Source organism: Rana temporaria, chromosome 8 (genome assembly GCF_905171775.1).
Source record: "Rana temporaria chromosome 8, aRanTem1.1, whole genome shotgun sequence".
In the NCBI taxonomy this organism is placed as follows: Eukaryota; Metazoa; Chordata; class Amphibia; order Anura; family Ranidae; genus Rana; species Rana temporaria.
The window spans coordinates 26561957-26577786 of record NC_053496.1 but is presented as its reverse complement, the minus strand read 5'-3'; the positions used below and the strand labels follow the sequence as shown (position 1 = coordinate 26577786).

Here is a 15830-nt window from a genome sequence, read left to right as displayed (position 1 = left end):
AAAAAGGGACGGGGGGGCTGGAAATGGCGGCCTGAGGGAGAGAGAGAGGCGCAGAGTCCAGAGTGTCCCGTCCGCTCACACCTTGTGTGCCGCTCCTCCCCGCCTCCAGGAAATCCCTGACACGCCAGCCGGGCTGCCCTCCCCTCCTCCCTCCTGATCACAAAGTTACATTGTAATCCTCCTCACTACTTCTTCTTCTTCTTTTGTTGTTCCTGTGATCTCTGCGCCGCCGCCTCCTCCTCCTCCTCCTCACCGAGCTGGATGGTCCTGGGCGGCTGTGACCGGAGCTGGGAGGACCATGACCCGCTGGATCCCCACCAAGAAAGAGGAGAAGTACGGAGTGGGTGAGTGAGAGCGGCCTGAGGGGAGCACACCTCTCCCTGGGGGGTAGAGACATCTGTTCATGGAGGAGACCGAGACACGGGGGACCCCCCATCATTATCATTGGGGGGGATAGAGACGGGGACCCCACCATTGGGGGGGATGGAGACCCCCTATCACTGGGGGGGATAGAGACCTAGAGGGGACCCCTGTCACTGCATGGGGTAGAAGGGATCCCTGTCACAGGGGGATAGAGACATGGAGGTGACCCCTGTCACTGGGGGGGATGGTGACAGGGGTCCCCTCCATGTCTGTATCCCCCCTCCTCATCCCCCGTCACTGGGGGGGTAGAGACACGGAGGGGACCCCTGTCACGGGGGGGGGGGGATAGAGACACGGAGGGGACCCCTGTCACGGGGGGGGGGATAGAGACACGGAGGGGACCCCTGTCACGGGGGGGGGGGGGATAGAGACACGGAGGGAACCCCTGTCACAGGGGGGGGATAGAGACACGGAGGGGACCCCTGTCACGGGGGGTAGAGACACGGAGGGGACCCCTGTCACGGGGGGTAGAGACACGGAGGGGACCCCTGTCACGGGGGGGGGGGGGGTAGAGACACGAAGGGGACTCCTGTCACGGGGGGGGGGGTAGAGACACGGAGGGGACCCCTGTCACGGGGGGGGGGGGGGGGGTAGAGACACGGGGGGGACCCCTGTCACGGGGGGGGGGGGGGGGGTAGAGACACGGAGGGGACCCCTGTCACGGGGAGGGGGGGATAGAGACACGGAGGGGACCCCTGTCACGGGGAGGGGGGGATAGAGACACGGAGGGGACCCCTGTCACGGGGAGGGGGGGATAGAGACACGGAGGGGACCCCTGTCACGGGGAGGGGGGGATAGAGACACGGAGGGGACCCCTGTCACGGGGAGGGGGGGATAGAGACACGGAGGGGACCCCTGTCACGGGGAGGGGGGGATAGAGACACGGAGGGGACCCCTGTCACAGTAGGGGGGGATAGAGACACGGAGGGGACCCCTGTCACGGTAGGGGGGGGATAGAGACACGGAGGGGACCCCTGTCACGGTAGGGGGGGATAGAGACACGGAGGGGACCCCTGTCACGGTAGGGGGGGATAGAGACACGGAGGGGACCCCTGTCACGGTAGGGGGGGATAGAGACACGGAGGGGACCCCTGTCACAGTAGGGGGGGATAGAGACACGGAGGGGACCCCTGTCACAGTAGGGGGGATAGAGACACGGAGGGGACCACTGTCACGGGGAGGGGGGATAGAGACACGGAGGGGGCCCCTGTCACGGGGGGGGGATAGAGACACCTCCGTGTCTCTATCCTGTCACTGAAGGGGTGGAGATATGCAGGGGACCCCTGTCACCTCATTACACCCCATACTAACAGTGGGAGAGATGGGGGGGGGGGGTCTGAGTAGGGCTGCCAACTGCTGCAGAACCTCTTAGGTGGGGTCAGGTCCCGGTGTCTCAGTTCTCTCCTATATATTTATGGGGACACTTCCAGGTCCTGTGTGGGTGGTCTGCATTGCCCATTACTTTATGCATTCATCCTGAATAAGTAGAGGAAGTCTTGGAGCTGCTGCAGAACCTCTTTAGATGGGAGGAGGAAGTTGGATCAGATCACTGTATTGTGTATCCCAATACTGTCTTCCATGTTTATTGTACCACATGGCATGTATTTATACATTGTAACAATTGGCATGCAGGGCACTTCCTGTCCTGACGAAGCAAAGGAAGTTTGGGAACTGCCACAGAACCTCTTGGGTGTAGTTCAGTGATGGTGAACCTTGGCACCCCAGATGTTTTGGAACTACATTTCCCAGGATGCTCCACTACACTGCAAAGTTCACGAGCATCATGGGAAATGTAGTTCCAAACTAGGGTGCCAAGGTTTGTCATCACTGGTTTAGTTGAATTCTACCCACATGTTTATGTTGACACTTCTTTGAACAATGTGGAAGGCCTGCAATGCCCACCAGTACATGCAGCAGATTGCTGTTGGTGGTGGAGGTAGTACAGAGTCGTTTTGGGAGCTGCTGCAGAAGCTTTTAGGTGTCTCCTATAGATTTATGGTGACACTTCCTAGTCCTGTGTGGATGGCCTGCATTGCTCATCACTTCATGCAGCAGTGTATACATTCATCCTGGAGGAGTAGAGGAAGTCTCAAAGATGCTGCAGATCCTCTTAGATGGGAGGAGAAAGTTTGAGCAGGCCAATGTATCCCATGCTTGGTGTAACACTTTGCATTTATTTATTTGTAAATAAACACATTGTAAAACTTATCATGCAGGGCACTTTTTGTCCTGACAGGGCAAAGAAAGTTTGGGAGCTGCTGCAGAACAGTGTTCCATGTTTATTGTAACTCTTTGCATTTATTTGTATATGGTAACACTTGGCATACAGGGTGCTTCTTATCCTGATAATACAAGGGGAGTTTGGGTGCTGCTGCAGAACCTTTTAGATGGGGACAGGTTCATGTGTCCCAGTTCTGTCCCTTTTTATTATGGTGACACTTCCAGGTCCTCTTTAGATGGCCTCCATTGTTCATCACATCATGCAGCAGCAGTGCATTCACCCCAAAGAATAACGTTTTGGAGCTGCTGCTGTTGCTGCAGAACCTCCTAGATGGGAGGAGAACGTTGGAGCAGATCACTGTATACCAGTATTGTCTTCCATGTTTATTGTAACACTTTGCATTTTTTTTTATTTTGTGTATAAACACCTTGTAACACTTGGCATTTATGTATACAATTATACATGTTTATTGTAACACTTGACATTTATTTATTTATACATTGTAACACTTGCCATACAGGTTGCTTCTTGTCCTGACAAGGCAGAAGTAGTTTGGGAGCTGCTGCAGAACCTCTTAGGTGGGGGCAGGTCACTGTAACCTAGTTCTCTGTTTATGGTGACACTTCCAGGTCCTCTGTAGATGACCTGCATTGTTCATCACTTCATGCAGCAGTGCATGCATTCATCCTGAAGAACAACGTTTTGGAGCTGCTGCAGAACCTCTTAGGTGGGAGGAGCAGCCTGGAGCAGATCACTGTATCCCAGTATGGTTTTCCATATTTATTTGTATACAAACACATTGGGGATTATTTACGAAAGGCAAATCCACTTTGCACTACAAGTGGAAACACAATGCAGCGCCTTCTAAGCGTAGCAGGTAGATTTAATGGTGGCAAATGTGTAAAAGCATATTAAAGACCTACTCACAATGGTGATGTAAGAGAAGGCATGACAAAGTTCAGGGTACAAAGTATCATCCGCGGGGTTCCCGGAGACGACGAGGTGTCCTCATGCAGGTGTGCAGAGCTGTCCTTGCTTGTACAGCAGCGGCAGCAGGAACCAAAAGCGCCCTCGGAACCAACAAGGAGGGATCAGTTCTCCACTGTGTGCTGCATTCGACGTGCATTCGACGTCACTTCCGGGCGCGGGAGGTGCGCGCGTTCGAGACTTTCAAGTCTCTTCCTCAGGCTTGGTACTTGGAAGTGCAGTCGCTGTCGCTTTTTTTTTTTCCTTGCATGTCCCCCTCGGATCTTCAGCGACTGCACTTCCAAGTGCAAAGTGGATTTGCCTTTAGTAAATAACCCCCAGTGTAGCACTTGGCTTCTTGTCCTGACAAAGGAAGTTTGGGAACTGCTTCAGAACATTAGGTTTAGTTGAATGTTTATGGTCACCCTTCTAAGAACTCTGTGGAAGGCCTGCAATGCCCACCAGTAAAATCAGCAGATTGCTGGTGGTGGAGGTAGTCAAGAGTAGTTTTGGGAACTGCTGGAGAACCTCATAGGTGGTGACGGGTCACTGTGTCAATGTCCTGTCCTATATTTTTACAGTGGCACTTACAAGTCCTATGGGTGGCCTGCATAGCCCATCACTTCATGCAGCAGATTTCTGGTTAAATTGCTCATCCCACTAATCCTGAATAAGTCTAGGAAGTTTGGGGGCTGCTGCTGAACCCCTTTTGGTGTCCCAGTTATCTCCTATATAATAGTGGTGACACTTCCAAGTCCTCTGTGGATGGCACTTCATGAAGAAGTGTATACATTGCTCCTGAATAAGGCTAAGATGTTTGGGAGCTGCTGCAGAACCTCTTAGGTGTGAGGAAGTTGGAGCAGATCACTGTATCCCAGTATTGTCTTCCATGTTTATTGTAACGCTTGGCATTTATTTACACGTAGTAACGTTTGACATGCACGGTACTTCTTGTCCCGACAAGGTAAAGGAAGTTTGAGAGCTGCTGTAGAACCTCTTAGATGGGGACATGTTCCTGTGTTCCAGTTCTGTCCTTATGTGACACTTCCAGGTCCTGTGTGGATGGCATGCAGAAGTGCATGCAGAAGTGTATACATTCATTCATAAAGTTGCTGCGGGAACCTCTTTAGATGGAAGGAGGAAGATGTTTATTGTAACACTTGGCATTTATTTGTATATAAACACATTGTATAACTTTGGCATTTATTTATACATGGTAACACTTGGTTTTCTGGCTGCTTTTTGTTCTGACAAAGGAAGTTTGGGAACTGTTGCAGAACTTTTTGAGTTTACTTGAATTTTGCCTACTTGTTTATGGTGACACTTCTTTGAACAATGTGGAAGGCCTGCAATGCCCACCAGTACATGCAGCAGACTGCTGTTAGTAATGGAGGTAGTATAGTGTAGTTTTGAGAGCTGCTGCAGAACATCTTGGATGTGGACAGGTCACCGTGGTCCATTTCTGTCCTATATATTTATGACATTTACGAGCCCCATTGATGGCCTGCATTGCCTATCACTTCATGCAGCAGTGTATGCATTTATTCTGGATAAGTAGAGGAAGTCTGGGAGCTGCTGCAGAACCTCTTAGTTGGGAGGAGGAAGTTGGAGCAAATCACTGTATCCCAGTTTTGTCTGCCAAGTTTACACAGATATATATACACATTGCAACACTTGGCATGCAGAGTGCTTCTTGTCCCGACAAAGCAAAATAAGTTTAGGAGCTGCTGCAGAACCTCTTATGCCGCGTACACACGGTCGTTTTTTGTGATGGAAAAAAAAAGACATTTTTAAAAACGTCATTTAAAATGACTGTGTGTGGGGAAAACATTGTTTTATGTCTTCTGAAAAACGACAAAAAATTTTTTTGAGCATGCTTCAATTTTTTTTCATTTTTAAACCTGTGCATGCTCAGAAGCAAGTTATGACGCAAGCTTGAATGGGACAGAGTGCCACCAAACGTGCTGAACGTAACCGCGCTTTGCTAGAGCATTTTGAAAAAACGATGGTGTGTAGGCAACGTCGTTTTTTAAAATGAAGTTTGAAAAACTTCTTTTTTTTTTTTCATGCTAAAAAATTTCAATTTTTTTTTGCATCACAAAAAACGACCGTGTGTACGCGGCATTAGTTTTTGACAGGTCCCCATGTATCAGTTGTGTCCTATATAACGATTGTTACACTTCCAATTCCTGTGTGGATGACCTGCAGTGTATGCATTGCTACGAGTCCTGAATAAGGCTAAGAAGTTTTGGAGCTGCTGCAGAACCTCTTGGGTAGGAGGACCTGAGTAAGTTGGAGCAGATGACTGTATCCCAGTATTGTCTTCTGTGTTTATTGTAACACTTGGCATTTATTTACTGATTTCTTCATTCATACATAACTCTTGGCATTGATTTATTTATACATTAATACATTGTAACACTTCATGCTGGGCGCTTCCTGTCTTGACAAAGCAAAGGAAGTTTGGGAGCTGCCGCAGAACCTCTTAGGTCAATGTGTCTCAGTTCTGTTCTATATATTTATAGTGATACTTCCGAGCCCTATGGATTGTCCATCACTTCATGCAGCAGATTGATTTTTTTAAGTTGCACTTCCTACTGATCCTGGTTGGGTATAGGAGGTCTGGGAGACTCTGCAGAACCTCTTATTTAGTTCTGCCTACATCATTATGATACGATTTTTAAGTCCTCTGTTTAAGGCCCATGCTGCTCTTCAGTACATGCAGCAGATGGTCATTGATGGTGGAGTACAGATTAGTTTTGGTAGTAGGCCATCACAACTAAGCTGTACTACCCCCACCATCAACAGCAATCTGCTGCATGCACAGATAGGCAATGTGGGCTTGGTTTATTATTATATGGAATAATTCTTAATTGTTTGGTACAAATTTGATGTCTTATGTTGGGTCCATGCTAGTTTAAGTTGATCATTCTATTTTCTGGTATTACTAAGAAAAAACAGCCAGTTTTTAAAAGCTGCTACAGAACCTCTTAGGTGGTGACCAGTCATTGTGCCCAGTTTTGTCTTGCATATTGATAATGATACTTTGCATTCCAAGTACTCTGATTGGCCTGTGTTGCCCATGAGTGCATGCAGCAGATTGCTGTTGATAGTGGGGGGGGGGGGGGTAGAACAGATTCGTTTTTGTGTGGGCCACTGTAGCTATTGTCAAGCATACACTGTTCAAATCTTGGCTGGTCCGATTCGAACTGTTAAAGGGCAGGCGGAATGTGCCAAGTTGATGGGACGACCCTTTTCCTCAACAGTGGAGTTACTTCTTTAAGTAGGGGAAGGCTAGAACATGTGTCTTTTATATTCTTGTCCGTTTCCCTGTTGCAGATTTTTCCACACTTCTTAAATGAGTGTCACCAGGACAGGAAGTGAGGGGAAATCTCCGTCAAGGAGAGCCCTGAATAGTAGAAAAACCTGACTGGAAATTCAACCCCCTCCCCATCATCCCATCCTACACTAGGAGGGGGCGGGGGGAATATTTGACTATAGATACCCTTTAAGAACAGAGCCAGCTTGCTCAATTGCTGTTCTTTTGATGTAGCAAAGTTACAGGCCTCTTGCACACGATATTCCTGTTTGAGCATCTTTTTTATTTTTGTGTATGTTTCCTCGCATTTTTACGTACATGTACGCAAATTTTTTTTCTCGCATTCGCAATATGCACAGAGCAGATGAGTATAACATGCGTATAACATGTTTGTTTATTTTAAAAGTAAATTGTGTGTGTCTCTATCTATCTATCTATCGATCGTGTGTGTGAGCAACACTGACTGTTTTTGATTCTTATGCTGCTAGTATTGGTAACTAGGAAAGTATATTGTGTTTACCTGTGTTTTTTTTTGTTTTTTTTTTTTTAAACCTTTTTTTGCACATTTCTTCAGTTACTTTCAGCAAATGTCATACAACCCAGGAGTCTTCAGGAGATGAGCAGGGGCTTTCTCAGCTGAGGACACACTCCTGCATGCCTGATGTAAGGGTAGATGGATTCCAGGGAGTAAATGCTACACGAATCCTCTTCCCTTACTTAAGATGGCCACGGCTAAAAACGCTGTGAGGTGTTTTTCAAAGTGATCTCTCAGCAAAATAAAGCACAAAGACATGGCTGGGAGAGTTTGCTTTGAATATTAAAAATGAATTAACGTTTTAGTTTTGCGATGCTCAGATGAAGTGTAGCTTTAAAGCTGGAGTAAGCCACAATGAATACTAGTATTTTTCATTCAGGTATCATTACTTTGGTGTAGTAAAGGTGAGGGCTCATGAATGCTCTGTATGATTTTGACTCGCTACTAGTGATCATGGGAAAGCATTGGGAGGTGTTGCAGAAGCTCTCAGCCAATGGATCAAGGAGATGAATAAAACGGACTGTTGATTTTTGCATTGTTGTAGTATTTTGTGTCTCTTATTTGTGATTGGGCTGCATTGACTATTAAGGCGTGCTAAATGTTACTATTTTAGGATATTTATGGTAAACCGAGTGGTTAGGCCAGTTTTTGTTGGTTTGTGTCGTCTGTATTGTAGTCGGGGTTCATGCCGAGGCCTTGTTATTTTAGCAGTGCAGGGAACAGACTGGTAATCTCTACCTTTTTAGCCCTTCCGTATACAGGCTTCATTATGTAAAAGAACAATGTGCAAGCCAATAAGTATTTGTAAGGCTTTCAAGTCAAACGTTGAACTATTTAAAAAAAAAAAAAAAAAAAAACCTGGATGGGTAGGTCCAGGTAGAGTTTTGTGTTGGAAATCCATTAATAATGAATGGGCTGACTTAATACTAACTGCAAAGGTGTAAAGCAGATCAGCAAACTACATCTTTATTCTCCTAAAATAATGAATCCACTAATTAAAGAGAAGCTCCAGGCTCCCCCCAACAAATTACAACTTTTAATATAAAGACGCTTGCCAGTCCATTCATCCAGCGATGTCCTCACCTGAACAAATTCTTCAATCAGCTTTGGGTGCAGGTGTCAGTGTTTCGTCAGATTCCGCGACCCGTCAGAATTGGTAATAGAAGTGACATTCATTGCCGCCATCTTGCTACACCCCACACTCCTCCATAGTAAGGATACACTGAGAAGGGGCAAAGCTTATACCCACCGGACTTTTGCATTTTACACTTTTATTTTTAACAGGAAAGTAAGTTCATTTAATGATATACAGAACTTTGAACTCCATATGACTGGTTAGATGTTGAATTTTAACAGCAGCGAACTTCTGTCAGATTAGCAAACCTGTGAGATGAGCAGGCTTGCCACTGCTTTTAAAATTCAACATCATAACAGTCAGACGGAGTTCTAAGTACTGTATTTCAGTATATAAACTCACTTTACTGTTTATAAGTGTAAAATGCAAAGGTTCGGTGGGTGTAACGAGATGTCCCCTTTCTCCCTTCTCTGTGTATTCTTACTATGGAGGAGTGTGGGGTGTAGCAAGATGTTGGCGACGGAACGTCACTTCCGTTACCAATTCTGACAAGTCGCCATATCTGACGAAACACCAGCATCTCTTGTAAAGGAAACCGGAAGTGAAGCCTTTGCGGCTTCACGGCTTGTCTCCTAATGTGCCTTGTGACTGGTCCCATAGTCTTCTGAGACCTGTGATGTGTCCCAGAAGACTGCGAGGGAGGGCGAGGCACAAATGTCTGGCCCAGATCCCCACAGTGATCTGAGCTGGAAGTGGGAGCAGGTAACTGTCAAAATCGGGTACCCGCTGTCCAGGGATCCAGCGATATCCTCACCAAAAAAAAATGATTTTTCAATCTGCAGGTGTCGGCATTTCTAGTAAGGGAAACGGGAAGGTGAAGCCTGGTGGCTTTATGGATGGTTTCCTACTGTGCCAGCTGTGCTGTGCTCTGTGAATGGGCCCCTTAGTCTTCTGGGACCTGTCAAGTGTCCAAGAAGACTACGGGGAAGAAGGCGAATGTTAGGCTCAGATCCCTGCGGTGATCTGAGCTGGTAATGGGTACCTGTGAAAAAAAATGTCAGATGTGGTACTGGAGGGGGGGGGGGGGGGTGCAAAGAAGCAGAACTTCCCTTTTGGGTGGAGCTCTACTTTATTGTCCCTGCAATTTTTACATTTTATTTACAATTCTGTGACTTTCTGCCTGCTTGTAACATCCTCCATGAGCTCCCAAACCTCTCCTTTCCACACTCACTTCCATTTGTTAGGAATGAGCAGTGCATATTCGTTGCAGCCATGTGCACTGCTGTATGCACGCTACAAATCCCATAGTCCATCTTTAGAGCGAGCAAGAGAGGGTTCATGCACAGCTTGGTGTACATTCTCAGCATCCCTTGATGTTGACTGATCACCTGTGTGCATATGTGGGGAGACAACCAAAGACCCCGCTTCTGGAAGAAGCCAGTCAAAGAAGATGTGGATGTCACATTGATGGAGTGGCGGTATTTGTGGTACAATTTTGCTGTGCGACAGCACAGGGCAACAATTTTGTTCTTTAAAGCGGGGGTTCACCCTAAAAAATTTTTTACATTACATTGAGCTGACGTCTGACACTGACAGTATGCTGATCTTTTTCTTTTTTTTTTTTTGCTGTACATACCGTTTTATCGCTATTTTCCCCCCAGCTTCCAGGTAGTGGCTCCCGCGGGAGTGGGCGTTCCTATTCACAGGCTAAGTGATTAACGTGATGACAAAAGCTTCCCACCGGCGCATACGGCACGTCACGATTTTCCGAAAGGAGCCGAACGTTGGTGCGCAGGCGCCGCATAGCGCCAACTCGCAGTCTGGCTTCTTTCGGCAACTCGTGACACGCCGTATGCGCCGGTGTGAAGCTTTTGTCATCACGTCAATAGCTTAGCCTGTGAATAGGAACGCCCACTTCCGCGGGATTCACTACCCGGAAGCCGGGGGGGGGAAATCGTGATAAAACGGTATGTACGACAAAAAAAAAAAAAAAGATCAGCATACTGTCAGTGTCAGAAGTCAGCTCAATGTAATGTTAGAATTTTTTTTTAGGGTGAACCCCCGCTTTAAGCTTTTTTTTGCCACGACAAATGCACTGTCCTTATGCACGACACACAGAAACGCATTTGAACAGCTCTCAAAAAATGAGCAGCAACGTGCGTGCCGGCTAAGTGAGATGCAAACTGGGCCTAAAAAGTGTCGGCAATGCCGGCTGAAACTTTTGTAAGAAAACAAACAAAACTGCTGTGCACATTTCTTCTTGCTCTGCAGCACGTACATACAATGCCTTTGGGTGTTTGGCAGTTTTTGTAAGGTTCCATGAGGTTGGGGAGAGTCATGCTTGGCTCTCTCCTTGCATTGTTTTCTATATTTCTTGCTAAACTGAGCATTGACAGTACTTTCTGGCTGTGATCTGAAATGTATTGCTCATGTTTGTTACAAATCACAAACTTTTGTGTGGTCAGAAATCGTTACTTGCGTTCATCTGCAAAGCTATGCCAACCCTCATCCTATGTGTTATGTATATTCTTTTTTACTACCATCCGTGATTTGGGATATTTGCAGGTGCCAATGAATACAGGAAGTTGGTCAGCCTGTATGTTAACCCTAACAATACATTTGTTTGTTATTTGTTCCATGTTGGTCTATTAAAGAATAACGCCACTTTTGTTGAGGGAAAAAAATAACATTCTCCTCCTGAGTGATCTATCTACATTGCAAGGATTTCAACAAACTTTACTGCAGATTCCTACCTTTTTTGTTTTGAAGAAATGGCTGTCTAGTCCATGGACTGAGAGAATCTGTATGGGAGTAATAACTAGGGTTGTCCAGATACCGATACCAGTATCGGTATCGGGACCGATACCGAGTATTTGCGCTAGTACTCGTACTCGCGCAAATACTCCCGATACCAAAATAGAATACTTTTTTTTTTTTTTTGTGACATCGAACACAAATTGGATGGCACCATTGGATGGCACTGGCATTGATTGAATTGCACTCATAAATGGATGGCACTGATAGGTGGCACTGGCATTGATTGGGTGGCACTTATGAGATGCACTAATAAGCTGCCTCCCTGCACTGATGCACTAATGGGCACTGATCTGCACTGATAGGTGGCACTGGCTAGCTGCACTTTTGGGCACTGGCACCGATGAGCTGCACTGACAGTGATCACTACTTCAATGACATGTAGTTTTCCAGTACCGTATGCTAAAAAACAGCCCCACACCATGATGTACCAGTTCTTCATAATTCTAAAGAAAATATCTTTGGTCTGTATTGTGGTTTGAAAACGGTCACATGACATTAAAAAAAAGTATCGGTATTCGGTATCGGCGACTACTTGAAAAAAAGTATCGGTACTTGTACTCGGTCCTAAAAAAGTGGTATCGGGACAACCCTAGTAATAACTATCAATCAGCTGCTGTACTTGCAAGGTTCTAACGAGGAAAATGGCAGGGTCTGCATCTCTTTAGATATGATTTTTCTTTGACATTTGTGTTGCAGGGGATGCTGAAAATCAGACTTGGTGCAGACTTCTGGGGAAAATCGTGAGCAAATCACACAATCAGCAAATGACATATCTGGGGGGCTTCTTCTATATCAGGGGTAGGCAACCATGAGTCATTGCAAGACCCTGATAATCACAGGAATGACTCCTAGAGGCAGAGGCATGATGGGATTTGTAGTTTCACCACAGAGGTTGCCTACCCCTACTCTATACCATCTGTGTACAGAATGCCTCGAGGCTGCCATATTGCATTGCATTTTACAGACAATAACAGCGCTGCAGACTGAAAAAGGAAAGGTCATTTGTAATAACATGAAGGGCTGGTTCACATGACGAAAACGCACTCCAGATACGTTCCAGGTGCGTTTCTGCCTGTGTTTTTGATGCATTCCAGTGTGTTTTTGATACAATTCCAGTTGCATTGCAGATGCATATTGTTTTTTTTTTTTTTTCATTGTACAGAGGTCCGGTGCATTTTTGATGCGCTTTACCACCTGCCAGTACAGTCCCATGCAGAAAAAATGTAGCATGTTCTACTTTATTTTTATTTTTCTGGAACTGACAGCACTGGTGTGATCTATGTCATTGTAAACCATATAACCTACTTTCCATGCGTATTTTGATGCAGAAAAAAACGTGTGTGTTTGTTTGCTTTTCTCACAAAAGGGTTACCCTTTTAAAGGTGGAACAAAACATTTGTTACAATAGCAAAAAATATTACCAGTTGCTCCGGTTAGAAATGCTTAAAACTTCCTGTACCATCTGCCTGTAAGGATTGTTTCCAGCTGTGGTGTACAACCCACCTCACCCCCATGTCAGGGCTGGACTGGGACAAAAATTTGGCCCTGGACTTCATCCAGACTGGCCCACTTTGACAGGTCTCTCCAACGGTGGCCAGACAACTCCTGCACCCCCCCGGCCACCCAAGCCCCCTCTCCCCCTTCACTAGCCGTTCTACTTTATTAGAGTAGAATGACTGGTACTCTTATAGGCAGTACCAGTGGGAAAGCTAGACATTATTTCACCCAGGGCAAAGAATCGGTTTGGTGCCCACCCTTATGGGACCAGATTAGGCAGAAGTGAGAAACTCCCAGGCCATAGCTGTTGAGTCAGCTGTCTGTCCCCTCCCCCCATGCTCCTCTGTCGTCGTCTCTGGTCCTCCCCCTGCTTCTTTGTTTCCCCCAGGTGAGCGCTGTGGGCAGGGAGAGGAGGTGAGCGCTGCGAGAAGGGAGAGACAGGAGCGGAGGGGGGCGGCGGTCCGCTGTCACTGAAGCCGGCCCACTGAGCCATCGGCCCACCGGGAAACTCCCTGTAGTCCCAATGGCCAGTCCATCCCTGCCCCATGTCATAGAGAAAGGAGGAGATGGTGAGTTCTTGTATAGTCGTGCCCTAGGGTGACGATGCCATACAGTATGATAAGTGAGTGGTGTTCGCCTAGGACAGGGAGTGTGTTCTTGGCAGGGATCATCAGGTTAAAATAAAGAAAACAAGCCTTAAAAATGGAAACTACAGATTGGTAAGCGGCAATATATATTCTTTTTGTCCTGGCTATTTATGCACCTTACTCTTTCCTCCATCATTATTATAAAAAATAGTTCATGCTATAGAAAATGACAACTGCCGTAGAGCCTCTTAGGAAATGTCAAACATGCAGAAGAGGTTAGCAAGTGGTAACTCGGAGCATCTTTATGAAATAAGGACATGCCCTTGTGTAATGTTGTGGGTGCCCAACGTGTTCTTAATGTCACTCTTCAGTAGTTAGTGCATCTTCTATGCTGTTTGAAAACTATCTGGTAGCTATAGTATGAGCTGCTGCTGCTTACCATTGCAACCTTTTTAAGAAAACCCAGCTCCACCCAAAAAGGTGTACAGATCACCAGTTTTGGCTTCAATTAATGCATACTTCCAATTTAGTCGTGGAGCCTGAGAAACAGAAAACTGTAGTAGAAACCTCTAGCAGTTCAGTACAGGTTTCCTTTATTTAAAATGAATCTATGAAAGATTTTTCAAGGGAAGAATAAGTTGGCAGCTATGCACCATTACAGATATCTATCTGTAGCTGTCTTTACTAAGACATTAGTATATATTTTAGCAGAGACACTAGAGAATAAAATGGCGGTTGTTGCATAATTTTATGTCACACTATATTTACGCAGCAGTCTTTCAAATGCAATATTCTTGGAAGAAATACACGTTGATGAATAAAAATAATATAAAAACGAAACAGTAAAGTTAGCCCAATCTTCTATTTTTTGCATAATGCAAAAAATTGTGATTCTCATGTTGGCCAGAATCGTGCAGCTCTTGCATGAAGAGTTTGGTAAGCCTGAGTAGAAATAATGGAAAGCGGTTTTTTTTTTGCAAAAGAAGTACAATAATGCTATATTGGTACATAGGGGAGATGGAATTTAGAAACAAACAAAAAAAAAAAGTGACCTTCGCCTTTAAGGCTTCCTCTGATGTGAAATGGTTGAGAGAGGCTGTATGTCTTCACTTTCAGTGTGCAAATATTATTAGGCCTCTATCACAGGGCTGCTCATTCATCCCTGTACACATGTACCCACATTATACTCTTTCCTACAATCGTACTGCAGTTTGCTGGGCCTGCAGCCTGGATACACTTCCAGGTTTTGATGCCTACCCGATGGAAATACATGTGGGGAAGTCAGTGTAGTGTCATGCTGAGTAAATAGACATCCTGTACTGAGTCATTGCATTGGCGCTTGCTCTCTATCAAAGGCAGACTGCCAGCATTTTGGGCAGGGAAATGCATTCTTAAACTCCTTCATGACAGGAACTTGTATTCCTGAAGCAAAGGTGGAGTCATTGTGGTGGGGAAAAAAAATGATTATAGGAGTAGACCTAGTCGGCACCAGCACCTTAAAGATCATTTCCAAGGAGGTGGAGAGAACCAAAAACACAAACTTTAGTTATTTAATTCAGTAAAACCTTGGATTGCAAGCATAATTCCTTCCAGAAACATGCTTGTAATCCAAAGCACTTGTATATTAAAGCAAATTCCCCCATAGGAAATAATGGAAACTCAAATGATTCCTTCCACAATCATTTATTTATAGGTCCTTCAGTTTATAGTCCATATAAAAAGATTATAGCAATGTGATAGGTTGTGTAACCATAAAATGTCCATTCACAAGGGGATTGGAAGCAAAATTAAGCAGGAGCTACAGAGTATAAAAGAGAAGAGAGGCGCTTCAAAGTGTAGCAATATGTTGCCAAATTTTGTACCTACATTAAATGTAACCATATTGCTACACTTGGAGGTGCCTCTCTTCTCTTTTATACTCAGTTGTGACATGACGCTACTCTTATATCAAGTCAAAATGTACTTACATTTTGGTTGTCTTGCAAAACGCTCTCAATCCAAGGTTTTACTGTAATCAAAATAATTTAATGGATTTTTAAATATAAATGCTATGAATAAATTTTGACCTCCATATTGGTCTCTTATAACTCACTGTGAAAGGAAGGCCTAGCACTGGGAGCAAATCGGTTGTGCTGCAATTACTCTCCATTCACAGGCTTAGGGCAGAGAGGTGCCCTAGCTATAGTAGAGAAAAGGCAGATGACCAGCCTGGCTGTTTAGTCTGGCAGGGCTGTGTAATACCCAGGATTGGATAAATAGAAATGCATATTGGCAGATAAAGTAGCTTCTATATATACAGCATGTACAATATACAGTATTTTCAGAAATATGTAGACATCAATTCAAACCGAGTTCAGGTGCACAAAGCCAGCTCCATAAAAGTGATCTGC

At 45.4% G+C, this 15830-nt stretch overlaps 1 protein-coding gene across 2 annotated transcripts in view; it reads left to right on the top strand.

The window, feature by feature from the left end:
- Positions 1-11: 11 nt before the first annotated feature.
- Positions 12-15830, top strand: part of DOCK1 (dedicator of cytokinesis 1) — a 529562-nt gene continuing 513743 nt past the window's right edge. Inside the window, exon 1 of one of the 2 annotated variants that reach the window (XM_040361423.1) lies at positions 12-344. In XM_040361423.1, the coding sequence (XP_040217357.1) occupies positions 299-344 (46 nt within the window). In that variant the 5' untranslated portion in view covers positions 12-298. The remainder of the gene's footprint in view (positions 345-15830) is intronic. The other variant, XM_040361424.1, reaches the window with a different exon arrangement.